Raw genomic sequence first — 27,767 nt, forward strand, 5'->3', positions numbered from 1 at the left:
AGTTTAATATACTGTGAGCAAATAGACTTGAATTTCTCTTTTATTGCCAACATACGGCATGCAACAGAAACATTTGTCTTAACTTTATACAGTTGGAAAAAAAATCTTAAACAAATAAACAAATGAGAAAGAGGTGAGCCTACCTATTTATGGAACAGTAAGTTAATGAGATCGGGATGAGATCTATCTAATGCAATATCTAATGAAAAATGTGGAAATGTGGATGATGATTTATGTTCTAATATAATGTTTGATATGACAGGCTGTTCCAATACATCATTTCAGCAATAAATATTTTAAAAAGACATTAAAACTTATCTATTAATTCACAAACATTGGGTACATTCTACATGCACAGCATAAAAATAGAGAGAAGTATAATAAATGTGATAGTATTTTCAAATATTTTCTTTGAGACATTTTGATAAGCAAATATCATACTAGAAGGATTCTTCTGAGAATTATTACATCCAGTCCTAACCTATGAATATGGAACTGGATTTATTTTCCCGTGATGACTTGATGGAAACCACTTACCACCCAACAACAACAACAACGACAACACACCAGAAGAGCTCATTTACAATAATGCAGTCATTTATTTGTTGAGTATGTGCACATTATGGTATTACTATACTGATTATATTTCTCATGTGACTTTTAATTAGAAAATGTATCCAAAAGCAAAACAGCAGATATATACAAACCTAAAGAGACAGAAGATAGAGATGAACAGATAAGGCAAATTATACATTGAGAATCCAAATCCAATACCTTTAAACATTTGGGAAATTGGGGGGGGTGAATGGAAGGCAGATCAAATTTGGGTAAAACTATTTAGTATGTTTCTCTTGTTTTATGTCTGAGAAGGCTCTCCCTTCAAAAGGGATGACTAAACTCCAAACACCACACAAATGTTAACAGAATACTAAGCTCACACTTGAACAGGGGTAACGAAGAACTTATTTTATATAAAAGGGCTCCTGATATAGTACTGCTTGAAAATGGTACATTTTTGTTGTAGATTATTTTGAACATAATGCTACATTAATATTTTGAAGGTTTGAACTGCTATTTCCATTTGTTTTTACACTGTGACCTAATGATTAGGTTCCAGTTTTAGATTTTAAACGTAATCTTAATTAATAAGAAATAAACACGATACTACAGTTATCCCATGGTACCCCTCTGGGCGACTGGTTCCAACGACCCCCTAGGATACCAAAATCCATGATGTTCAAGTCCCTTATATAAAATGGTGAAGGAATTGCCAAATAACCTATGCACATCCTACCATATACTTTAAAACATCTCTAGACTACTCATAATAACTAATACAATGTAAATGCTGTGTAAATAGCTGTTACACTATATTGTTTAAGAATTAATGACAAAAAAAGTTTGTACATGTTCAGTAAAGGCACCACCATCAATTGTTTTCCCCCACTTATTTCTGACCCACAGTTGATTGAATCACAGATGCGACACGGAGGGCCAACTATAGAAGCATAAGCAGGGGCTACTTTTTAGGTTGCCTACTTCGGCAGGCAACATTCAGTCCATGTAAGTCCAGAGAAAGATTATAAATCTGAACTTATCACCAGAAATTTTTAAATGGGAAATAAATCTAAGGAAATTTTAGTCAGGCATTATGATTTTCATCTATGTTATGCCAAGTACATCATTCCAAAATACACATCTAGAGAGACTAAAAGTAAATGCTCTATAGTGAAGAAGTAATGATAAAAAATGCTACTGACATAGAAAATTTATAATCAGAAAAATAAATATTCAGGGAGCCCATCAGAAGAATAAAGTGCTCTGCCAGTTATCAAAGGATTACTGCTGGTGAATTAAATATGGCATTCCCCACTGGAAATACAGAGATTCTTCTGGATTATGTTCAAAATTTATTTCACAGGATTAACTAATTATATCTGTTTTAGGAACAGATATAACCCTTTGCCATGGAAGAGATGGACAAAGTACAAAGACAAAAATGATACATTAGGAAGCAACACTACGCTTTCAGGAATAAAATTTGGAGAAATGCAACATTATATTTCATGAATAATATGCAGAAAGAAAGGTCTAATAAAATGATATCCTTAATGTAAGATAACATTATAAGAAATCTGGGTCAAATAAAATTCTCTGAAGAAAACATCTAAATGCCATAGACTTATCAAATACTATCTTGACATATAACCTAAGAAGGTAAAACTAAAAAAAAATCACACCAAACAAAACCATCAACTTATTTTGTATGTCAAATGTAAAAGACTGTAGCAAAAGATGTGTACATTATATGACAATGCACATCAGCCAGCAAGTCTTTTATAGGTGGTTTCAGCAGCAATGATAAATAATGCAGAATTCAGTTCCAGCATGTTGTTTCAAAAGAAATCTCCTGCCTGCCTGCAAGATGCAGGGTGAGGAGCTAGCTTGGGGTTGCTATTGGAGAAGTATTCAGTTTGCTACTTTGTGTCACCCCTTGCCATTCTTTTATCCCCAGTTAATTATTATCTGCATATAATATAAATCTGCTAGACCATAAATTAACAGCTTTCAGGACAGATGCCTTGAAAGTTCTTAGGGAGGTTAAACAAATATTGTAGCCTAAAACCTCCTCTATAACAAACATGCACACAATGGAAGTGATGTCGTAAGTGAGTGATGGGGCAGGAAGGACCTAGGGCTCTGTCTCAACTATAAAGGCACCTTGCCCCAAACAAATTTAAATTATAACTTAGGGGGTTCATGGTCTTTCATCCATTCTGGAAACAAAGAGAAAAACAAAATCAAATACCAAAATCTGTTTTCTCACTGGGCAAATAGCAACAGCATCCACAGTTTTACCACAATTGTTTCCCTGTCTCCATGTGGTAGCTACATAATTCTTTTCCCAAAGGAGGAAATCAAATAACAGGCCAATCTGAATAATTAAACTCCCCTCCCAACACTACCAAACCTCTGTGAATAAAAGCTTTCCAAACTTTGTGATCATATGTGAAATTGGTTCACTTATTATTGAGAGAAAACCACAAAAAGTCTGAATTTCATCACATCCTCAAGCCAATTTTTTAATTTTTAAAGGTAGAAGAGAAAAAATGAAACAAAACATTATTCTGCAAAGAGAGCTCTCAACTCTTCATCAGCCAGTGGCAGAACTCAGAAACAGATTTAACTGACTTATTATTTGAGAAGGGTGGAATGAAAAAACTGGGGGATACAATCTTCTGATTCACTATAGTCCCCAGCCACATTCTTTCCTATTTATTCTCTTTAAAGAGAGAGAAAGCTGTTAGAGGCCAAAATTATTTAATCAAATCTTTGCCTTAGCATCAGGGAAGAGAAAAAATGGAATTTGCCTAATATAAGTGATGAAGCACACACAGTGAATAGAAAGTCACATTTTAGTAAACGGCAAAAAATTTGAGACTTATAAGCTATATGGTAGCTTATTTTTGGGTGGGGAAGAAATGAGAAAAGAATACAATGTCTCTTACTGGCATAACACATTTTGATTTAAAAAAATCTCATTGCCCTTTCCTACTAGAATGATCCACTGTAAGGGAAAAACAATATACAAGCAATTTTTTTTTTGAGACAGAGTCTTCCTCTGTCACCCAGGCTGAAGTGCAGTGGCACGATCTCAGCTCACTGCAACCTCCGCCTCTCAGGTTCAAGCAATTCTCGTGCCTCAGCCTTCCAAGTAGCTGGGACTACAGGCACATGCCACCGCATCTGGCTAATTTTTGTATTTTTAGTAGAGATGGGGTTTCACCATGTTGGCCAGGCTGATTTTGAACTCTTGACCTCAGGTGATCCGCCCGCTTTGGCCTCCCAAAGTGCTGGGATTACAGTTATGAGCCACTACATCTGGCCTATAGGCAATTTTAAAAAACTGACACCTACTACTGATAAAACTCTCTGTTTAAAATCCTATGTACTATTTTAAAGATATGTATTAGTTTTTCTTTAAATGATTCTCTTATTGATAAAATTAAAGGCATTTTCATTGCCTTTTGCAGATTTTCTTGTAACTACCTAACAAGGAAAGAAGGTATAATTATTTCAGATTGTATAATTTATTCTAAAATTTAATTCTTCACTAATTTATTCTAAGATGAATTTAATAGTCCATCAGGAAATTGGTTTTTATAATAGTTATTTTATGGGCATAAAATACAGGAAAAAGTAATAATGCCAAACTGTCTCTTTACTTTATGAAGCCAAATATTTCCTCAGACTTGGTTTTTAAAGCTGGAATTTATTCCTTCAGGGCCACTATGATTTTTCAAAACTCCAAATAAATATTGAATCTAAAAATTAATTAGTAATTTTAATTTTCATTTTTCTCTTCAAATTTCTTCTCTTCTCCTGAACTGTTGACTTTCAAAAATTCACAGAATGAGCATGTTTCTTACACAGTGGCTTGTCCTTCTTGGAGAAAAAGGTCTGACCTTCCAAACTTTCACAACACACCTGAAAAAGAAGCATTATTTAAGAGGATATTATTTAAAAGGATATTATGCATTATTTAAGAGGATATTAAGAGGATTGTATCAAGTATGCTGGAGAAGGAGAAAGTGATTTTTCCCCCAATGGATAATACGACAAAACACTTTAGTTGGTTATGTTAGACTCCCTAATATTTCACAATTACTAGGACAATTAGATATAATCTTTCAAAAGCAATGAAATATGGCTTTTTCCTAGAATGTATTCTACTTTATAGAAAGCACTGAGCATCACTTTTCTTTATCCAGAGGGAAGATTTATTCCTAACTAAAAATTTAATATAGAAAGAGGGCCCATTAAATATATTGTATCTCCCTGAATTCTAAACAATGTCTTAATTTTGCTTAGTGTTGTAGGGAACCAAAACATGACTCATTTGCTTTACCAAACCTTCCCAAGCCCAACATTAGCTTGCCCACAAATACACAGAATACCTGAGAACTTTTTTTTAAGGGGTGCCTTGTGTTCAAGCTGAGACCTCTTTTTAGTTAGTTTCTTACATAAAGACCCAGGTCAACATCTGGCTGCTGCAGGATTACACAGTCAGCTGACTATCTACATGTACAGCTTCCTGTTCTTCCTGCTGCCTTTGTTAATTAAAATTCTCATGAAGAGCTTTATTAAAGAAAAGGTAAATCTGCTAAAACTTTTGCTTTTTATAGACTTTATGAAGTCTAAGAGATGGATGAGGTAAACATGAGTTCAATGGTAATGTTTGGGGAAATCATTAGGCTTCAATTAATATTACTTTTGTTCCCTTTGTACAATGGGTATTGAAAACTATAGCTATGTTAAATCAAATTTTCAAAAATCAAACACCTGAACAGAGGCATGTTTAGTGGATATTTACTTCCTACATTTAAAAACTATATATTTTAATCTCTGAATCTATCCTAATCATTAAACATAAAACCAAAAATATTAAAATATCAAATGAATAGGCAAATACTTTGTTACATGTTTATTAGACTATAGTCTCAAAAAGAAAAGAATATCCAGAAGCTACTGCTGAGAAAAGAAATGAATCAACATATACTTTATTCCTAGTGTTAATTCAAAAATAGATTTTGATAATTGTTCCTTTGTATTTTAAGAAGTACCTAACATTTCCAAAAACTACTTTTTTTAAGTAAAGGAAACTTACTGTTTTAAGAAATAGATAGCTTCTTCTTATAGACAAAAATATATTAAAATTATATTTTCTCTAAGGACTAAGGATCTCACTGTTTGCCAAATAATTTAAAAAATGCCAAAAAATGTAATAAACAACTTTTAAAATTTACAAAAAAGTAAAAATATATATTTTTTAGGTTCAATGGACTAAAAGATATGAGAGCTGATATTTCCATTAAATACTAAAGCTAGAATTGGCCGTACTATTCCCCTTTAAGTAGGAAGTAAGACTTTACTTACTGAGCATACAAAGCAAGTGTCATGCCAGGTGTAGCCCAGAGCTTCCAGGAACATGTCACCAGCTTCTATGGGAAATTCACATCCATGGCATATAGTACCAAAGAGGGCATAATAATCTGTATTGAGGCAGGGCAGAGAGACATAATTTAAACACAATGAAGTTGTAGAATGATCGTTCCTAGAAGGCAGCAACAAAATCAGGATTAAATGAGATGCTAAAGATAAAGATATTAGGAATTTGAAAAATTTCAGGAGATGGCATAATGTTTGGCTTGAAAGATATGTTCAGCATGTTTCAGGATTCCCTTGGTAAATATTATTTATGCAACCTAACATTCTTGATTATAATTTTCCATGTAATACTTCTCGCTTCTCTCCAACTACTTAATTGCCTAAATAAGTATAAAGAAGAACTGTTCTGGCCAGGTGCAGTGACTCACGCCTGTAATCCCAGCACTTTGGGAGGCTGAGGCAGGTGGATCATGAGGTAAAGAGATCAAGAGCTTCCAGGCAAATATGGTGAAACCCTGTCTCTACTAAAAACACAAAAATTAACTGGGCATGGTGGCACATGCCTATAGTCTCAGCTACTGAGGAGACTGAGGCAGAAGAATTGCTTGAACCCAGCAGAGGGAGGCTGAAGCGAGCCAAGATTGCACCACTTCATTCCAGCCTGGGAGACGGGATGACACTCTGTCTCAGGAGGGGGAAAAAAAGAAGAACTGTTTTGTGACCAGTTATCAGTAGAAATAACTGTTCTAAAGAAATACAAAGGAATACTAATAACTAGCAACAGTAAGACTAATGGACAGGGACCAAGAACAAATGTCTGATATTGGCAAATTTCATAGTGTATCTGACTTGGGCAAGAAAGAAAAAGAAACGTTGCAGGAAACTTGTATGAATAAGTGCTATGACTGAATTTCTAGCTAGACTGTATCACAACAATATTAGCCACAATTTATTTTGTTGTATTTTCCTTTCAATTTTGTAACTTCATGTTGAAAACCCTTGCCCAGAAAAGACCATTTACTTGACATAGACTACAGTTACAAGAATACTAACAGGATTTCCTTCTGAAGAAAGCAGTTTTGAGAAGATGCTTTCTAGTTTTACCAAATTAGAATTTTCTTTCCTTTTTCTTTTTTTTTTCATTAGAGAGTCTCACTCTGTCACCCAGGCTGGAGTGCAGTGGTGTGATAATAATTCACTGCATCTTCCACCTCCTGGGCTCAAGCCATCCTCCTGTCACCATCTCCTGAGTAGCTGAGCCTACAGACACATATCACCATGCCCAGCTAATTAAAAAATTTTTTTCATGTAGAGACAGGGTATTGGTAGGCTGCCTGTGCTGGTTTTGAACTCACAGCCTCAAGGGATAATCCTGCCTTAGCCTCCTGAAGAGCTGGGATTAAAGGCTTTGAGTCACTGTATCTGGCCCTAATTTTCTTTCTTTTCTTTCTTTCTTTCTTTTTTTTTTTTTTTAGACAGAGTCTTGCTCTGTTGCCCAGACTGAAGAGTAGTAGTGCGATCTTGGCTTACAGCAACCTCCGCCTCCCGGGTTCAAGCGATTCTCCTGCCTCACCCTCACGAGTAGCTGAGACTACAGGAGAGGAGCCCATCACCATGCCTAGCTAATTATTTTTGTATTTTTAGTAGAGACAGGGTTTCACCGTGTTGGCCAGGCTGGTTGCCCTAATTTTCTTTTAAGCAGCTCCTCTCACTACTGTGTTGACTCATGGTTCACCCTTTGGCCTTTGACATTGTCAGTCCAACCTCAGCTGAAGAGGAAAGCAGGCTATAATTTGCAATGCAATTCACCTTTCTTAGCAACCGTCAATCTTTAGTATTCCTTCGCACCATTTGCTCAGCATAGATCCATGCAGTCTACTGTGTGCCAGGCATTGTTCAAGGCACCACAGAAGTACAGTGATGAAGAAGACAGTTGAGGTTGCTTTCCTCATGGGGCTTATATTCTCATTGGAAAGAGGATGTCATGATTTATTGAATTTAAGAAATAAGTAATTTCAGATTATCATAAGTACTATGAAAAAAAGAAAACAGTAATTTAATACAAAATAATTGGGGGGGCACTACGCTATTTAGGAAAATTAGAAAAGACCTCTCTGAAGATGTAACAGTTGTAACGAAAAGTGAAGAATAAAGAGAAATTGCCACAGAAAAGCTGATGAGGAACATTACAGTTAGAAGAAACAGTAAGCACAAAAGCCCCGAGGAAGGAAGGATCTCAGCATGTTCAGAAAACGCCAAGGGGCTGGGTATGGGTAGAATCTGGTGACAGAAGTCAAGGTGGGAGTAGATGAGGATGGCAAAACAGGCCCTAGTAAGAAGTGTAATTTGATGGGGCATGGTAGCTTACACCTGTAATCCTAGCACTTTGGGAGGCCAAGGCAGACGGATCAGGAGTTCTACCTGGCCAACATGGTGAAACCTTGTCTCTACTAAAAAGACAAAAATATTAGCTGGGCCTGCTGGCAGGCACCCGTACGTAATCCCAACTACTCGGAAGGTGAGGCAGGAGAATTGTCTGAACCCGGGAGGTGGAGGTTGCAGGGAGCCAAGATCAGGCCACTGCACATCAGCCTGGTGACAGAGTGAGATTCTATCTCAAAAAACAAAAAAAATAAAAAATAAAAATAAAGAAAAGTGTAATGTTTAGGCCGGGTGCGGTGGCTCATGCCTATAATTGCAGCACTTTGGGAGGCCGAGGTGGGTGGATCACGAGGTCAAGAGATCCAGACCATCCTAGTCAACAAGGTGAAACCCCGTCTCTACTAAAAATATAAAAATTAGCTGGGCATGGTGGTGCACGCCTGTAGTCCCAGCTACTCGGGAGGCGGAGGCAGGAGAATTGCTTGAACCCAGAAGGCGGAGGTTGCCGTGAGCTGAGATCGTGCCATTGCACTCCAGTCTGGGTAACAAGCCCGAAACTCCGTCTCAAAAAGAAAAAAGAAAGAAAAAGAAAAGTGTAATTTTTTTCTAGTGGAAGCCACTAAGGGGTTTATTCACATTTTAAAAAAATATTACTACAGCTGCTCTGTGCCTGCTATTTGGAGGCTGGAAGGAATGGGAGGGGCGATACCATTTAGGTGCTAATTACAATGACCAGACAAAGGGTGAAAGCAAGTTAGATTGAGTGACAGTTAAGATGGAGAGAAATAAATGACTGTGATATACAATGGAGGTAGAACTGCCAGGATTTACTATTTAGATAGGATAAGGACAGAACAAGGGAAAAAGCAGAATCCAACATGGTCTGAATGTTCTTGGCTAGTGGACGGTAAGATTATTTATTGAGATGAAGAAGACTGGGTTCAGAAATGGTTTGGGGGTTAAAAGAAAAAAAAAACAAAAACAGACCAAGTTGATTAGATGTGACATTTAAATAAATATTCAATAACATTTTTCCTCTTCTATAAGCAATTATTTGTTTTTTAAAATATGACTTCAAATACATTAAATATGGTATTAAGGCTACATAGTTTTATGTGTTTTGGCTAGATAGGGGCTACCTGCCAGTTAGTCAAAATGTTTTCCAAAGCTGCTAAAACAAACAAATCAAAATAAAACAAAACATACAAAAAAACCCCAGTTCTTTCTTCAGAAAAATTAAGTAGAATTACAAAATATAAAGTATTCTTATTGAATCGAGGAAGGCAGCTTGTGGCCAACTTGTCCCATAACAGCCCATGGGGTATTTCACTGGAATTTCTGGGGTTCCCGGGAGACAGTCTAGAATATACCCAGGTTGGTTCAAACTAAGGAGCTGAAAGGAAGATGAAAATAAGAGAATATTGAGTGGGCAAAGAAGGGCTAAATAATGATGATACAGCTTCAATTCAGAAGCTGACTGCTCCTTTAACTCCACTATTCTGGAATATCTCATTCTTCTAGCACAGCACTTTGATTTCAAGGTAGAATAAAACTCAGTAGTGAGAATGTGATGGTAGTGAGTGAAGGCATGATAAGGGAAAAATGTTTTATATTTTGAAATGTGTATGTGATAGTAATATCTAAGGGTTATATTAATAAATAAATCTTATGAAAGTTCATGTACAGACTTTGGGAAGGAAAAGGAAAAGTTCTGAGTTTATGTGATATGACAAATGTAGTAGATAGGTCCTTATAGTCTAGTTTATTAAAAACCATTTTACCATGGGAACAATCCAAGTCAGGATTACTTTCTCATTCAGTAAAAGTATCAAAGGATTTCAAATTTATTTTCAAGGCAGTTGCCTTAAAGTGCAAATCAATATCATATTCTAAAGTGGAATATTTCTGATGTTTACAACAACTCAAAATTCACTACTGGACTATAAGAAGTAGCCTTAAGGTACAAGATTTGGTTGAATTTATATCCATAAATTATTGGGAATTCAAGCAAAATATTTTTCCTACTAAATAATGCTTACATTCTCAATTATTATAATAAAGTTGGGAATATCTGTTTTGACAAAGTCACATTAAAAATTCTACATAAGGCCAGGCACGGTGGGTCATGCCTGTAATCCTGGGACTTTGGGAGGCTGAGGCAGGTGGATCACCTGAGGTCAGGAGTTTGAGACCAGCCTGGCCAACATGATGAAACCCTGTCTCTACAAAATTAGTTGGGCATGGTGGCGCATGCCTGTAATCCCAGCTACTTGGGAGGTTGAGGCAGAAGAATTGTTTGAACCTGGAAGGCAGAGGCTGCAGTGAGCCAAGATTGCACCATTGCACTCCAGCCTGGGCAACACAAGTGAGACTCCATCTCAAAAGAAAAAAAATCTACATAGTTGTTTTTCTGTATGTTTAGAGTAACATTAAATTCTCCCAAATTAATTAAGAAAATGACTTTGCCTAACAGTTTTTTGACTTTATAGTTTTATATGGGTTAATGTTTTACCTTTATTCAAAATTCAAGAAACAAATGGCTCCCTGATCTTACCAGTCTCACAGTAGGGTTCACCATCCTCCAAGTGAAAAACATTGTTCCGAATGGGCTTTCCACAGGCTACACACACAAAACAGGAAACATGCCAAGTTTGTTTCAACGCATTGATGACTTCCTGTTACAGAAAGGTAATTGGATGTTAAAAAAGAAGACAATAAATACATAAATGTTTATTCTAATATCTGTACCAGTAAATCCCTGTAAAGCTAATCCAAAGTAGGCACACATACTTCATTTTTGTCTTGAACTTTCCCTCGAAGTAACAGGATACATAAGAACAGACTCACAAATCATCTAAACTGATGCATGTTTAGATGCGTGTTCTTCACAAATGCCAATCAATAAACTTAAATAATAATCACTGTTATACATTATAATCACAGTGAATAAAGTAAGCATATTTCATAAGTGCTTACTACAAAACTTTCTGCTTCCTCTCAAAGGGTGCCAGGAAACATTAACTTACAAAGGTTTTATGGTATTATCTGCAAAAGTTCTGAAGGAAAGAGGAAGCATTTAAAAATTAAAACAAACCTATACTTTGGTGCATTCTAGAAGCAATAATATAATCGGTGTAATCCAATCAGTTTAACAAGTTAAACGTTTAGGCTTTCATAAATTAGTTATGACAGCCCTAAAGCACAGACTCAAATGAGTATCTAAAACTTGGACCATAAAGTATGGATTCTAGTCAACAATGGCCCAATGGTTAAATATACCAAGCTATAAAGTTTTGGGCTAGATATTAAGAGGTTCTGGGGAGCTGGTTTTACAAAAAATCATTTCTATGAATTGAGAGAACCCCATTAAAATATTTTTTGATGAATAATTAATACTCTTTATATAATATTTATCACAAAAAAGAAAATGTTATACATAAAGCATGGTTTCAATTTTGTAAGTGAATTACTTATAAAGAGCAAACTGGAAGAAAACACACCATAAGGTTAACAGTAATTATCTGGGATTAGTAAATATTTACATCATTTAAATTTATTCTTTACATTTTTTTGTTTTATTGTTCTTGAGTGAACTGTTTTCTTTTATAAAAAAGAAAGAGCCAGGTGTGGTGGCTCATGCCTGTAATCCCAGTACTTTGGGAGGCTGAGTCGGGTAGATCACAAGATCAGGAGATTGAGACTAGCCTGACCAACATGGTGAAATGCCGTCTTTACCAAAAATACAAAAAAATTAGCTGGGCATGGTGGTGTGCGCCTGTAATCTGAGGCAGGAGAATCACTTGAACTCAGGAGGCAGAGGTTGCAGTAAGCTGAGATCATGCCACTGCACTCCAGCCTGGAGGACAGAGTGAGACTTCATCTCAAAAACAAAAAGAAATATATATATATATACACACACACATTATATGTATATATGCATATGTGTGTACATATGTATATATATGTGCATATATATACATACAGAGATAGATACATACATCGAATTATTAGCCATAGAAAATTTTATAGTTCACTACTGAAGGATAATGGGAAGAAACAGATTTAGATGCAAAAAAATCACCATGAACATATATACAAGACATACATTGAATCAAACCATCTCCCAAGGCTTCCAGAGTATTCTTCCCTTTCCATTCTTTTTTTTTTTTTTTTAATTGTACTTTAGGTTCTGGGGTACATGTGCAGACCATACAGGATTGTTGTATAGGTACACACATGGCAATATGGTTTGCTGCCTTCATCCCCCCCGTCACCTACATCTGGCATTTCTGCCCATGTTATCTCTCCCCGACCACCCCACAACCCTGCTGTCCCTCCCTTGGCCGCTACCCAACAGACCCCAGTGTGTGATGCTCCCCTCCCTGTGTCCGTGTGTTCTCATTGTTCAACACCCGCCTATGAGTGAGAACATGCGGCTTATGATTTTCTGTTTTTTTGTCACTTTGCTGAGAATGATGGTTTCCAGATTCATCCATGTCCCTATGAAGGACATGAACTCATCATTTTTTATGGCTGCATAGTATTCCATGATGTATATGTGCCACATTTTCCTTGTCTAGTCTATCGTCGATGGGCATTTTGGTTAGTTCCAGGACTTTGCTTTTATAAACAGTGCCGCTACGAACATACGTGTGCATGTATCTTTGGGTATATACCCAGTAATGCGATTGCTGCATCAAATGGAATTTCTATTGCTAGATCCTTGAAGAAGTGCCACGCTGTCTTCCACAATGGTTGAACTAATTTACACTCCCACCAACAGTGTAAAAGTGTTCCTATTTCTCCACATCCTCTCCAGCATCTGTTGTCTCCAGAGTTTTTAATGATTACCATTCTAACTAGTGTGAGGTGGTATCTCAATGTGGTTTTGATTTGCATTTCTCTAATAATCAGTGATGATGAGCATTTTTTCACATGATTGTTGGCTTCATATATGTCTTCTTTTGAAAAGTGTCTGTTTATATCCTTCTCCCACTTTTGAATGGGTTTGTTTGCTTTTTTCTTGTAAATCTGTTTTAGTTCTTTATAGATTCTGGATATTAGCCATTTGTCAGATGGGTAGATTGCAAAAATTTTTTCCCATTCTGTTGGTTGCTGGTTTACTCTAATGATTGTTTCTTTTGCTGTACAGAAGCTCTGGAGTTTCATTAGGTCCCATTTGTCTATTTTGACTTTTGTTGCCAATACTTTTGGTGTTTTAGTCATGAAGTCCTTGCCTATGTCCTGAGTGGTTTTGCCTAGGTTTTCTTTTAGGGTTTTTATGGTGTTAGGTTTTACTATCCCCATCAAGCTACCAACGACCTTCTTCTCAGAACTGGAAGAAGCCACCTTAAACTTCATATGGAACCAAAAGAAAGCCTGCATATCCAAGACAATCCTAGGCAAAAAGAACAAAGCTGGAGGCATCATGCTACCTGATTTCAGACTATACTACAAAGCTACAGTAATCGAAACAGCACGGTACTGGTACCAAAACAGAGATATAGACCAATGGAACAGAACAGAGGCCTTGGAGGCAATGCCACACATCTACAACCATCTGATCTTTGACAAACCTGACAAAAACAAGCAATGGGTAAAGGATTCCCTGTTTAATAAATGATGTTGGGAAAGCTGGCTAACAGTGTGCAGAAGGCAGAAACTCGACCCCTTCCTGAGACCTTATACTAAAATTAACTCCAGATGGATTAAAGACTTAAACCCTTTCCATTCTTGAGACAAATCTTTCTTTAACAGGTAATCAAATAACTAAAACACGATCTACACAAGCTATCAAAGTTCTGGTTCATCTCCAAAGCAATAAGCATGAGATCTCCATTTCTTAGAACTTTATTTGGTTCTAAGACACTAACTTCACTTTGTTTTATTATTCTAGCATTCATAGAACATCTTGATACACTAAGACAGTCTTAATGAATATTCCATTAATTATTTGTTATTATTTGGGAAGGTACTGTCTGAACCATTCCACTTCTTTGTTCCCAACATACTACACAAATTAATAATCTAGAAATGTTTCCAGTGGCGTATTTATAATTTTAAGTGTCTTTTAAGTTTTAGACACAGTTAAGGATATCCTAAGAGATATCTTAAGACCACACAATAATGCATACTAACTATTCTCTCAATTAATAAGAATTAGAGTTTCATTATCAGATTTTCACAGAGAGAGTGTATTAGAGTTCAGTAGGGCCATTTCCAACTTTCGTGTGAAGCCACATATTTTGGTTTCTTCTGAAATCAAACTCCAGCTCCTCGTCAACCATAAAGTATGCTTGACTCTTACCTTATAATTGCAAACTAGGTATTCCAGAGCAAGAAATTCATGTATTCATCATTATTTATTATATACTGTATATGATTCTTAAATTACTCCTTTTTTGCAAAAAAGGGAAAATAATTATTTTTCCATCACATGTGCACCCTCATAAAACTGAGGTTATATTTTTAAACATTATATGTATTCAAGAAAAATATATCATTTATAAACCTCATGTTTTATATAATTCATGAAATCAGTGTCCTGTGCTTGAACTCTGACAAGTGGGGAAATACTGCCCTTATAAAAGCTATGGAATTTAATTTAAAACAGTAAAGGTGTCAGTTCTGAAAACTCAGCTGTGTGTGGTCCTATGTGACCTCTTCATTCCTGAGCAAACAGAGTCCTGTTGAGGAAGCACACCCACAGCAAATTATTTTTCCCCCACAGTGGCTAGACTTTCACCAAACAAGTCAGCACTCAGTGAGACAGAACCAAAGACAACCTAACCCCATGAGTCCGATGTATTTCCACAGAGCTTTATTTAGTTTTGCTTTACAATAATAAATAGTGATAAAAGCAGAGAGGGCATAAAGCAAGAAGAAAATAAAAAGTTAAAATGATAGAAGAGTTTCATATCAAAAAATTATTCTACTTTAAAACTCAGTAAGAAAAAAAAAACAAAACATTTCCAATACTTACTCCAAGGATCTTCCTTTGGCATCTACCACACTCAGGAGCGAAGAACTTCTCATAGCAAAGCTCACAATATAGGGCTCCTTTTTCCTCTACAAATCCAATGTAGGCCATTGTATTTTTGCAGTGAGCGCAGTTAAATTCTTCCGGGTGCCAAGATTTCCCCAGTGCCACTAAGAATGGTCCTCTGACAGAAGAAAAAGAAGCAACTAAGTTTGAGAATAAAAGTTTCCAGAGTTACCCTGGATAGAACCTCTTTTATGCACTGTCCAGTCAATTAAGTACTTGCTTAATTTTCCTCCTTAAGGACTGAACTCATGGGTGTTGGGTGTTGTAAATTCACACTGGGACACTGCATTTACGTGAAGAGAAAAGGGGAGAGGAGTACTTAAGGGATTCCTTCAAGAAAGGGTACTCCCTACCCCTTTTTCTGTTTTAAGGGAATTTGATGATATCTTTCATTGAGCTTAAATGAACCAATCTGTCTGCATCATGAGAAGGATGGAGATTGAGGATGTTAACTGTGACTGTGACAGAACATGAAACAACCAGGAAAGAAAATATGGTTTAGGTAGAGAAGAGACTTTGACATTTCTATAAAAGAAACAAACAAAAATTTCAATTTGGTAAGTCGAAGTGCTAAAAATAGTAATAATTATTACCTGAGACAATTTTTCTTCCCCACACATTGTTTCATATACTTATTTCTCAACTTTAATAAACACATCAAATCCTCACCCTCCAAAATGTCTACAGAAACTGTAAACTAGATATTATGGATTGTCTGAAACTACTAGGAAAGGTTTAGTTTCATTCAAATATGACTGTTTTCAAAAATTTAATTTATTGTGGTAAGAACCCTTAAAACGAGATTCACTCACTTAACAGATTTTTTTTTTTTTTTGAGACCAAGTCTCCCTCTACCACTCAGGCTGGAGTGCAGTGGTGCGATCTTGACTCACTGCTCCCTCCACCTCAGGTGCAAGTGATTCTCCTGCCTCGGCCTCCCAAGCAGCTGGGACTACAGGCGCACACCACCACGCCCAGATAATTTTTTGTATTTTCAGTAAAGATGAGGTTTCACCATGTTGGCCAGGATGGTCTCAATCTCTTCATCTTGTGATCTGCCTGCCTCAGCTTCCCAAAGTGCTGGGATTACTCGCAGTGAGCCACCTCACCTGGCCACTTAACAGATTTTTAAGAGTACAATGTAATATATTGTTAGCGATTAACACGATGTACAGCAGATCTCTAGAACTGATTCATCTTGCATAACTGAAATTTTATACCCACTGTGTGCCAACTTCCCTCTCCCCCTTCCCCAACATGACTATTTTAACATACATTTGTATCAAGGTAACAAATGTTTGTAAAAAGAGTTTTTTCCCCCTGTTAAATACTATATGGTCATGAACTGATAAGATGGGCTTGGTTTGCTGGGCAGAAATCCATTATGAATCCTTATCTAGTCATGAAGCCTGCAGAGACTAACCATTCTAGCCTCTGCAACATACTTTTCAGTAGCTATATCACACTAATTTATATTCATAGAGAAGCTTTACCTCCAAGGCACTTTTACACTTATCTAATTTGTCCATGCAACATTCCTGTGAGATAGACCAGGACAGTTATTATGAATTCAGGTTAACAGACGGAGAAGCCAAGGTACAGAATGTTCAAAAGATATGACTAATATCATAAAATCACTGACTGAGTCAGAGCCAGAAGCTGAATTTCCTAATTTCTAGTATGCCGCTCTGGTCAACTGATATTCTGCCTTCGACCTCATTAACATCACTTATCAGCCCTAGGCGACCATATGGTAATTATTAGTAAGCATCAGACACCAGACTTCTAGGCAGATTATTAACAGGAGAAGACACAGCAATGTATATCACAAAATCACAGCATTTTTAAACTTCTGACAGTAACATAAACCTTGCTATTCAATAACTATCTCCCACTGTAAATTCTTTGTCAACATATTGATGTTTACTCAGAATTGGTACCAAATTCTGCAAGAGTCACAAAAGGAGAAAAGAAATTTTTTATGTGGGGTATAAGAGGGTATTTTCTTCCCCTACTTTTTGTTAACTTGTTTCTTATTAATAACATGATGCCACTTTGTATAAGCTAGTACGTACCATTCTCTCTCTCTTTTTTTGTAGATAAAGTGGATTTATTCAATTGAACAATAAGAGATAATTTTAAATAAAGTTTTAAGCAGAAAATATCCAACAAGAATGCAAAACTTAATCCTAGTACAAGAATAATTACAATATAAATCCATGGGGTATATTATTTTCTTAGGACTGCCATAAAAAATTGCCACAGCCTTAGCAAAACAACAAAAATTTACTTCCTCACAATTCTGAAAGATCAAAGTCTGAAAGCAAGGTTTCAGCAGGGTGGGCCCTTCAAAGGCCCTAGGAGAGAATTCTTTCCTTTCCTCTCCTAGGTTCCTGTGGATGCAGGCATTCCTTGACTCATGGCCACATCACTCCATTCTCTACCTCCAGGGTCACATTGCCTCTTTTATATATGTATTCTCATCTATGTATCTGTCCCTAGTGTTCCTGAGGCTCTCTTTTATAAGGGTACACATGGTTGCATTTGGGGCCCACCCAGATAATTCTGTATAAGCTCCTCCTTTCAAGAGTTTTGGCTTAATCACATTTTTGGACATGCAAAGTGTTTGAGATAAGCAGTTTATTATTATTATTTTTAAAACTCTAGGGTACCATAATTTTGTTATGACTAATAAGGAATTCCTTTGTGTTTATTAATTCCTGTCAGAAAAGAAAGGGCTATTGATGACCTATTCTGTAATCGAGTATCTTACATTTGGTAAGTGGGCTGTCATTTTTAACTGACTAATAACAATTCTACTCAACAACTTCATTCATCTAATTTTCTCAGTGTATATTTGGCAAGTATACACTCAGTGTATATCAGCAAAGATAAACCAGAAGTCACACTGCTCAAAGCCAGACAAAGTTTGATGAGTGACCTGCGCTTTTCTGCCAGGTGGGTACTGGTTACATATGCATGAAAAATCTTCCAGACTCAATTTACTGTGACCATAACACAGGGTATGGTAGAGCTTTGGGGTTTCATGCTACTATCTGGCTGCACATTAAAACAGATTCAAACCCATTTGCTAGGGTGAGTTTTTTACTAGGGCCCATCTTTAGCTCATCCACAAGGCTGGAGGACTCTTGAGGCTAGTATTCTTATTTGGCTTCTCAATTTTCAAAGAAGTCAATCCAACTTCAAACTGCGTTCTGTTAAAGCGTAAGTGTTGGTATGTACCTGGAACAAAATGCAAAGCTCTGCTCCTGGAACATGTCTATTGGTGCTATCAAATATTTGACAACGTTCATCTGAGTAAAAAAAAGACATTTAAGAATAGCTGACCAAGGAAAATACATTCCATTTGCCAGATTTTCTAAAATATGTGTTGAGTTCAAGTCAGCGCAACAGAAAACTGGGTTCTGTGAATCACAGCATATTGGGCCTGCTGCGCTCCACAGGATTATTCCTTCTATGAACAGTGCTTTTTGTGATACATCAGCTTGTACTGACAGTTGTTAGAGGACAGAGCTCTATGAAATTCACCCTTGCTCTTCCTGCAGGTTATTGCTGGAGTGTTGTTTGTTAGATTACCCTGCGTCATTTTCACATTGACTCATTCAGAAAAATTCCTCTCTGATTTTTGTTGCAAGAACTGTTATGCTTTTTCTCAGCAATAGTTTTTTTTTTTTTGAGATGGAGTCTCACTCTGTTGCCTGGGCTGGAGCGCAGTGGTACGATCTCGGCTCACTACAACCTCCACCTCCTAGGTTCAAGTGATTCTCCTGCCTCAGCCTCCCGAGTACCTAAGATTACAGGTGTGTGCCACCACGCCCAGCTAATTTTTTGTATTTTGAGTAGAGACGGGGTTTCACCATGTTGGCCAGGCTTGTCTCAAGCTCCTGACCTCGTGATTTGCCCACCTTGGCCTCTCAAAGTGCTGGGATTACAGGCGTGAGACACCGTGCCCAGCCAGCAATAGTCTTATTTTTATCTTACTGCAAATTGCAAAACTACCTGGAAGGCCAAAAGCCAAATTTACAGTCTAACCAGAGGCAAGAAGGCAGGCTGTTATTGGAGTACTGTCCAGTCTCAATGTTAGCTTCATTTTTCACAAGTCCACCCATGACTTTCCTTCTTTTTCCCCTTTTGTAATTTATAAGATTATCTTATATTTCACATATCCTTGAAAATCTTTTTAAAAACTTACTGGGATATAGTTCACTATAAATACATAAACTAAAACTATCATCCATTAAAAGGATGACTCTAAAATATTTCATTAGTTCCCTTCAAATAGCAAAATTTCTTTAGACAGTAAAGAAATTCCCTCTGCACCTTTAAAAAACAAGTTGAAAATGACTCTTACTCCTGTCAGATCTTTCTTAAACAAGCATGCTCAGGGCAACTACTGGCCTAACTTGATACTTCTTGGCTATCCTGAAAGAACATCTTCCCCCACCAATGCCCTTGAAATTATGCATAGATCAAACAATGAAATAAATCTCTTACATATAGCAAAGTGTTCTCCTCTCTGTGTCAGCAAAGACTAATTTAACAAATTTATTAACACAGGATTAGCACTAAAGAAGTTCTTGTTTCACGTAGGATTGTCTTTCCATTTGTGACCAGGAATGACAGGCTTGGATAACTAGAGTGGAATTAAGTATTCAGCTATCTCTTCTGGTACTCGATGTCCTGTGAGGCCTTACTAAGTACATGATAACTGACAAATGTAGGGAAAAGAGAGACTTAAAGCATTGTATTGGAGAGAGAAGAGCTATGGCATGAAACTTCTCACCCTGTTTATCTTCTGTGAGACCTATCCCAAAAAGGGGGTCAGGTGGGGGAAGGAAAGAAAAGGTAGGGAAGGATGCTAAGGAAGAGTTCAGAGAGAAAGAAAAGCTTACAAACACAAAGGTGAAAGGAACTGCAGATTTCAACAGGCACAACCTAACTGGGATTTAGCTTCAGAATCCCATGCTTATTTTTTGCTTCCCTTTGTTATTTAATTGTCATAATAACCCCAGTGATAGAAATTAACCTTTTCATATACATGCAGATCAAGGAAACATCAGAGAAATCAGCCAACTTTTCTAAGATCATATGGATGACAAACCAACTGTAAAACTGGAATTTTTCAAAGCCCAACCAAAACAGATTTTATTATACCGAAAATTACTGCATCAACAGAAGTCAGTAACAAAAGTCTCCCGACGGTATAAAAAACAACTGACATGCTCAAGAATAAAAATGGAATCTGATATTCTACTCAGTTAGATACTCTAATACAAATGTGCAAACCACTTTTATATTTTGTATTTGCCTACATAAAGGGAGAACCTGGCATGAGCAAAGGGCAAAAGAACAACACAGCCACAGGAACAAAGTGAAATAGAAACAAGATAATTGGGAGAAACTGCATATATATACATTCACAAACACACATACAAACACAAGCAGGAAGGGAGTAAAAGAGAATCAAACACACAGTGACTATCGTCTTAGAATACTCAAAACTGCAGATATTAACAATCCTTCCTAAAATTTGGAAACACTGTATTTGTCACTCTTAATTCTTCATTTCCTGTGGATTATACCCAAACTTCCCAATCTGGAACATTAAAAAAAAATAATTCTTTGATTGAATATTATCCTTAATTTGTAGTCCTTTAACATACTACATTTAAAGGGTTGTGAGGCCACCTATAGTTTTATATTTGAAAAGCATAAATGACTTGCTTCTCAAAAATGAATGCACAGGCAAAATGAGTTTAAACATAATAGTGAATAAAGAGAACAAGTTCTAAGGAGGTAATGTTAACTGACAACTTTTTAAAAGTCTACTGGAGACAATTACAGTCAATTCTTTTTATTGAGATTATTATAAAATCTTGCAAAGCAAGATAAATGTAATTCAATAATAAGACAAGTGAGATATAATTTCAATTTGGCAACACTAATATGCTTCTAAAAATATTTAAAAGTTTATCTAGCAATTGAACAAAAATTTACTAAATGCAATATGTGCTAAGCACTATCCTAGAAATAGGAAATATGGCAGGAACAAAGCCAAAAAAAAACCAAAAAAACCATGCTTGCATGGACCTTATAAGCTAAAGTAGGACAGGGAGATAACAAGATAAATAAATAAAATACATAGCATGTTAGATATTAAAGGCTGAGAAGAAAAAGAAAGCAGGGAGGGCAGACAGGAAGATGGTATATGTGGGTAATAGTGATGAAACGAGAGAATTTAAATAGGTGACCAGGAACACTCTGATATTTGAGTAAAGACCCTCTCCATGAGAGTGGGTAGAACCTGTGACCAAGATAGGGTACACTCCTGTGATTAATTAACTTTAAATTCCAAAACGGATTGTGCAGATACAATTACATCCCCCGAGGTTGGGTGCAGTGGCTCACACCTGCAATCCCAGCACTTTGAGAGGCTGAGGTGGGTGGATCACCTGAGATGAGGAGTTCGAGACCAGAATGGCCCAAATAGTGAAACCCCCGTCTCTACTAAAAATACAAAAAATTAGTCAGGCGCATGCCTGTAGTCCCAGTTCCTCAGGAGGCTGAGGCAGGAGAATTGCTTGAACCTAGGAGGCAGAGGTTGCAGTGAGCCAAGATTGCACCACTGCACTCCAGCATGGGCAACAGAGTGAGATGCCGCCTCAAAAAAAAAAAAAAAAGAAAAAAGCCAAAACAGAAAAACAATTACATCCCCTAATCAGTGGATACTGAGTTAATTAAAAAAATAGATGATCCTGGATAGGCCTGACCTAATCAGGTGAGACCTTTAAAGAGGTTAAAAAGCAACAGCCCAGGCTCTACTGCTGGCCCTGGGGAAGAAAGCAATTATGTTGTGAACTGTCTAAGGTGGGGACGGCCTATAAGGATGTCAGTTCTAGAGCTACAAGGATGTGAATTTGTGCAACAACCTGAGTGAGACTGGAAGAAGATCTGGATCTCTAGATAACTTCAGCTCAGCTGACACCATGATTTCAGCCTGATGAGATTCTGAGCAGGGAACTCAGCTAACCCATAGACTCAAGACAGAAACTGTGAGACACTGGCTGGGCATAGTGGCTCATGCCTCTAATCCCAGTACTTTGAGAGGCCAAGACGGGTGGATCACTTGAGGCCAGAAGTATGAGACCAGCTTGGGCAACATGGTGAAACCCTGTCTCTACTAACAATACAGAAATTAGCTGGGCATGGTGGTGTGTACCTGTGGTCACAGCTATTTGGGAGGCTGAGACAGGAGAATCCGTCGCCCCTGGAAGGCAGAGGCTGCAGTAAGCTGAGATCCCGCCACTACATTCCAGCCTGGGCAATAGAGTGAGACTCGGTCTTAAAAAACAAAAACAAAGAAATAAAAACTGTGAGATACCTTAGTGTTATTTTTAGTAATCTCAAGTCTTTTTTTTCCCCTTGGTAGTTTAGCTAATGATCTTTCCAAGGAACCAACTTGTAGTTTCATTGATTTTTGGTTTTTTTTTGAGACGGAGTCTCACTCTGTTGCCCAGGCTGGAGTGCAGTGGTATGATGTTGGCTCACTACAACCTCTGCCTCTTGGGTTCAAGTGATTCTTCTGCCTCAGCTTCCTTAGTAGCTGAGACTACAGGCGTGCACTACCATGCCGAGTTTTTGTGTTTTTAGTAGAGACAGGGTTTCACCATATTAACCAGGTTGGTTTCGAACTCTTAACCTCATGATCCACCCTCCTCAGCCTCCCAAAGTGCTGAGATTACAGGTGTGAACCACGATGTCTGGCCAGTTTCATTGGTTTTTTAAAATTCTCTATTTCATTCATTTCTGCTGTAATCTTTGTTCTTGTCTTCCTTCTATAGTTTGGATTTAGTTTGATATTTTTCTAGAGTCTTAAGGTAGAAGGCAATGTTATTGATTTGAGATTGTTCTTCCTTCTAAATGCAGACTTTGCCAACTATCAATTTCCCTCTAAGCACCGCTTTAGCTGCATTCAATAAGTTTTTGTATATTATATTTTCATTTTAATTCAGCTCAAAATATTTTCTAGTTTCCCTTGTGATTTCTTTTCTGATCCGTTAGTTGTTTAAGGAGTGTGTTTTTTATTTCTACATATTTATGAATTTCCCAAATTTTCTTCTGTTACTGATTTCTAATTTCATTCAATTCTGGTCAGAGAGCATACTTTGGATATCATTTCAGTTCTTTTAAATGTATTGAAACTTGTTTTACGCCTTAACGTATGGTCTATCCTGGAGAATGTTCCACATACGCTTCAGAAGAATACCTATTCTGCTGGATTCTGCTGTTGCTGAGTGAAATGTTCTATAGATATCTGTTAAAGTCTACTTGGTATTTAGTGTTGTTCAAGATTTCTAATTGTTTTTTGTTTTTCTAATCAGTCATCAATTATATCCATTAATTAAAGTGGAGTGTTGAAGTTTCCAACTATTACTACTGAATTACATATATTACTTCCTTCTATTCTGCCAGTTTTTATTTCACTTATTTTGTTGCTCTGTTAGGTAAATACATGTTTATAACTCATATTTTCTTGATGGATTTGACGTTTTACCATGATAAAATGTAGACTCTGTCTCTAGTAATATTTTTTGTCTTAACATTGATTTTATCTGATATTGTACAGTCATTCTAACTCTTTTTGGGTTACTATTTGAATAATATATTTTTCTGTACTTTTACTGGTAACATATTTGTATCTTTTTTTAAAACTGTGTCTCTTGTAGACAACTTAAAGTTAGATTATGATTTTATCTACCCTGCCCCTCTCTCTTTTAGCTGGAGTGTGTAACATATTTAATGTAACCTACTGATAAAGTAGAATTTATTAGTGCCATTTTGCTATTCATTTTCTCTATGTTGTATGTCTTTTTGGTTCCTTCCCTACATAAAAAAGTAAAAGAGGAATCAAGGTCGTCAGCTAATAGTGAGGATGGGAAAGGAGATTTTAGAAATCTGAGGCAATAACATTGCCTTCTACCTTAAGACTCTAGAAAGAAGACGTAAAATCATTTTTTTGGGGAAAGTGGGAAACTAAACATACCAGAGAAACACAGCAGTTTTTTGTTACTATTAAGAACATACCCAGGGAAAAGAAAGAACATACCTGAGATTAGTAGTGATGAATTTAAAATGAGACTGGTTAGTGTGATTGTGGGATTCCTTCCAGCCACACCCATCTGTTCAGGTGTGAGCTTGGAGTAAACTAGAAATATATACAATGGTGCCAGTATGGTAACTTTCATAGAAGTTTTCAACGGACATTTGTTGTACAAAATATTGAGTTGATTATAAATAGACTTCTGAACCTTACTGCTTTACATTCTTTTCAAATAAGGTAAATTGATTTATTAAAGCTAGATAATCCTCACCTCTCCTTCTTGCACTAATGTAATCCTAGATTTATCTCTATTTGACTTACCATATTAATTTGGTTGTTGATTTGCTTGTCTGTATTTTTGACTAGACTATAAACTGAATGACTTTCCCAGGACTGCCTTAACAAACTGCCACAGACTGAGTGGCTTCAACAGCAAGAATTTATTTTCTCACAGTTCTGGGAGCTAGAAGTTCAAGGTCAAATGTCAGGAGGGCCTCTCCTCTCAGTGTATAGGTGGTCATCTTCTCCATGTGTCTCACATGGTCTTCCCTATATGTGTGTCAGTGTCTTCTTTCCTTTTAGAATGACACCAGTTACATTTAATTAAGGCCCACCCTACTGACCTCATTTTACCTCTTTAAAGAACAAATGCCCTCTTCAAATATAATTGCATTCTGAGATATGGAATTTGGGACTTCAGCAAATGAATTTTGAGAAGACACAGTTTGGTTCATAACACTAACCTTTTTAAGGGAAAAGAGCACGTCCTTGATTTTTGTGCCACTGAGGAGAGTGGTACACAAAACACTCAATGAATGTTGCTTATACTTAATTAGGTGAGAAACTAGAAAACTGAGCCCCAGGTCACCTACATGAGTTTAAGAATACATATATGTGGTACAAAATAATTTTAGAGGAGAGATAAGAATATTTAACTGTTCAACTTGTTTATTATCTATTCTCTTGTTTCTCATCGGTTCATTCAAACACTATGAATGAAAGTACACTGCCATACTCTTCAGTTATGGCAGGTTTACTGAAGATATTTTTCTGATTGAATACAGTAATATATATTATTGTGTGTATATTTATTCATCACAAACACACACACACAACTCTTGTGCAATAAATTAGAAAGACTGAAGTGGCAGAGAGAGTAAAATAAACATCACATTTTGCAAATCCAATTATCTGGGGATTGTAACTCCTAATTTTTGGGTACAGTTCTCTTTTGGGCTTTTTTCTAAAGCATACTGCCTGTATGTAATGTTTACTATTATATTCTTAAAAACAGTGGGATAAAACAGTGCCTAGTTCATTATAGGACTCTCAATAAATATTTAATGAATTAATGAAAGTATTTCAGAATCAAACAGATGGATTCCAGCCCTGGCTCTATTATTTAACCAGCTCTGTGACTTTGGACAAATTAATCTAAGCCTCCATATTCCTATCTATAAAACAGGCATAAGAATATATCTACTAGCAGGAAAAGATGTCATCATATGAAAAATATACTTGTACACTCATGTTTATAACAGGACAATTCACAACTGCAAAAATATGGACTCAGCCCAAATGCCTATCAATCAATGAGTGGATAAAGAAACTGTGGTGTACACACACACACACACACACACACACACACACACACACAGGAATACTACTCAGCCATAAAAAGGAAAGAATTAATGGCATTCACAGAGATCTGGATGGGACTGGAGACTATTATTCTAAGTGAAGTAACTCAGGAACAGAACACCAAACATCGTTATGTTCTCACTCATAAATGGGAGCTAAGCTGTAAGGATACAAAGGCATAAAAAATGATATAATGGACTTTCGGGACTCAGGGGGAAAGAAACGGAAGTGGGTGAGGGATAAAAGACTATGAATTAGGTTCAGAGTATACTGCACGGGTGATGGGTGCACCAAAATCTCACAAATCGCCTCTAAAGAACACTCATATTATCAAGTACCACCTGTTCCCCAAAAACCTATGGAAATAAAAATATTTTTAAGAAAGAATAGTACTAATTCTTTGGAGTTATTTTGGGGATCCAGTAGAATGATACTATTAAAGTTCTTGGCATGATACCAGTCATGTTCAATATAGAGAAGCTATCTTGCTATCTTTATTGTTAGGCTTAACAGGTCTTGGTGTATAATTTTTTCACACAAAATTGGAATCATACTTTTGAGTTCCTTATTTCATTTTTGCCATATTAATATGATACTATAAACATTTTGCTATATAGTGCTAGTTAAAAGCATGAATAAAAGTTAAAGTTAGACAAATCTGGGTTCAAATTCAGGTTCTTTTATTTACTAAATATGCAACTTCAAGCAAATATGTAACTTCTCTGGGCCTCAATTTTGTCAACCTTGAAGTGGAATAATCATAGCAACTGTCTCTCAGGGCTATTACAAAAATTCAGGCAAAATCCTTAGTGCAATATTTGGAATATGCCAAACATTTAATACACCTATTATCTGAAAATTATATTACATAGATGCACACATTTATGTTCTTTCTAATCTTTCACAACAGTAAATAGTAAAATCTGGGGCTCTGTCTTGCTTATGAGTCTTGGTCAATGTCTTTAGTTGTTTTCTTAAATACAAGGGCTAATATATTAAGCCAGGAACCCTTTTATTTTCAAGTAAAATCTTAATCAGTGGGGATGGTAAATAAACCTATTAAAAAAAGGGGTGCTCAGAGACTGAAATAAATGGTAAAACAGGCAAAAAAATTCTGCATGCTTTTCCTTAGTAAACTGAGATGGTGCTCCTTATGAGAGAATTTTAAAAAACACTGAGCAAAAAACAGATCAATAATATTAAAACTTTTTCTCTCACTGGAATAAACAATGAATTGGCTGTATATGGTTTTTCTGGTGCTGTACTGTAGGCAAAGACAAAACAATAGCAATGTGGCTATTTAAGCATTCCATATTAAGAAGAAATTCAAGCACTATAAGCCCCTTAAGTCTTTCACAAGGATGCCAAGAAGCTAAACATAAATAGCTCAGTTAACTCCATGTAATACAAATGGTCAACAGATTTTAATGCCACTAGATCTAATACTTAAGAAATAAGCTAGAATGTTCATAAGCCCATTCTACCAGGGAAAATGAAAGGTAGTTTTGGCTCCAACTACCCAATTTTCTATGATTCTCTATTATCTTAGCATTCCTACAGTCAATCTATTCACAAGTATGAGTCAACGAAATGGTGCTTCTATCATAATTTGACTGGAAATGTCCCATA

At 36.4% G+C, this 27,767-nt stretch overlaps 1 protein-coding gene across 42 annotated transcripts in view; it reads right to left on the reverse strand.

Moving 5' to 3' along the window:
• Positions 1-576: 576 nt before the first annotated feature.
• Positions 577-27,767, reverse strand: part of PDLIM5 (PDZ and LIM domain 5) — a 216,725-nt gene continuing 189,534 nt past the window's right edge. For 34 of the 42 annotated variants that reach the window (XM_078366819.1, XM_078366814.1, XM_078366818.1 and 31 more), the window contains 4 exons: positions 15,314-15,494; positions 10,886-11,006; positions 5,938-6,053; positions 4,356-4,488 (listed from right to left, as the gene is read on the reverse strand). In XM_078366819.1, coding sequence (XP_078222945.1) covers positions 4,399-4,488; positions 5,938-6,053; positions 10,886-11,006; positions 15,314-15,494 — 508 coding nt within the window. In that variant the 3' untranslated portion in view covers positions 4,356-4,398. Of the gene's footprint in view, positions 2,778-3,755; positions 4,489-5,937; positions 6,054-10,885; positions 11,007-15,313; positions 15,495-27,767 lie in introns of those variants that run through there. The other 8 variants (XM_078366808.1, XM_078366817.1, XM_078366806.1 and 5 more) reach the window with 3 other exon arrangements.

The sequence above is a fragment of the Callithrix jacchus genome, chromosome 3 (genome assembly GCF_049354715.1).
Source record: "Callithrix jacchus isolate 240 chromosome 3, calJac240_pri, whole genome shotgun sequence".
Lineage (NCBI taxonomy): Eukaryota > Metazoa > Chordata > Mammalia > Primates > Cebidae > Callithrix > Callithrix jacchus.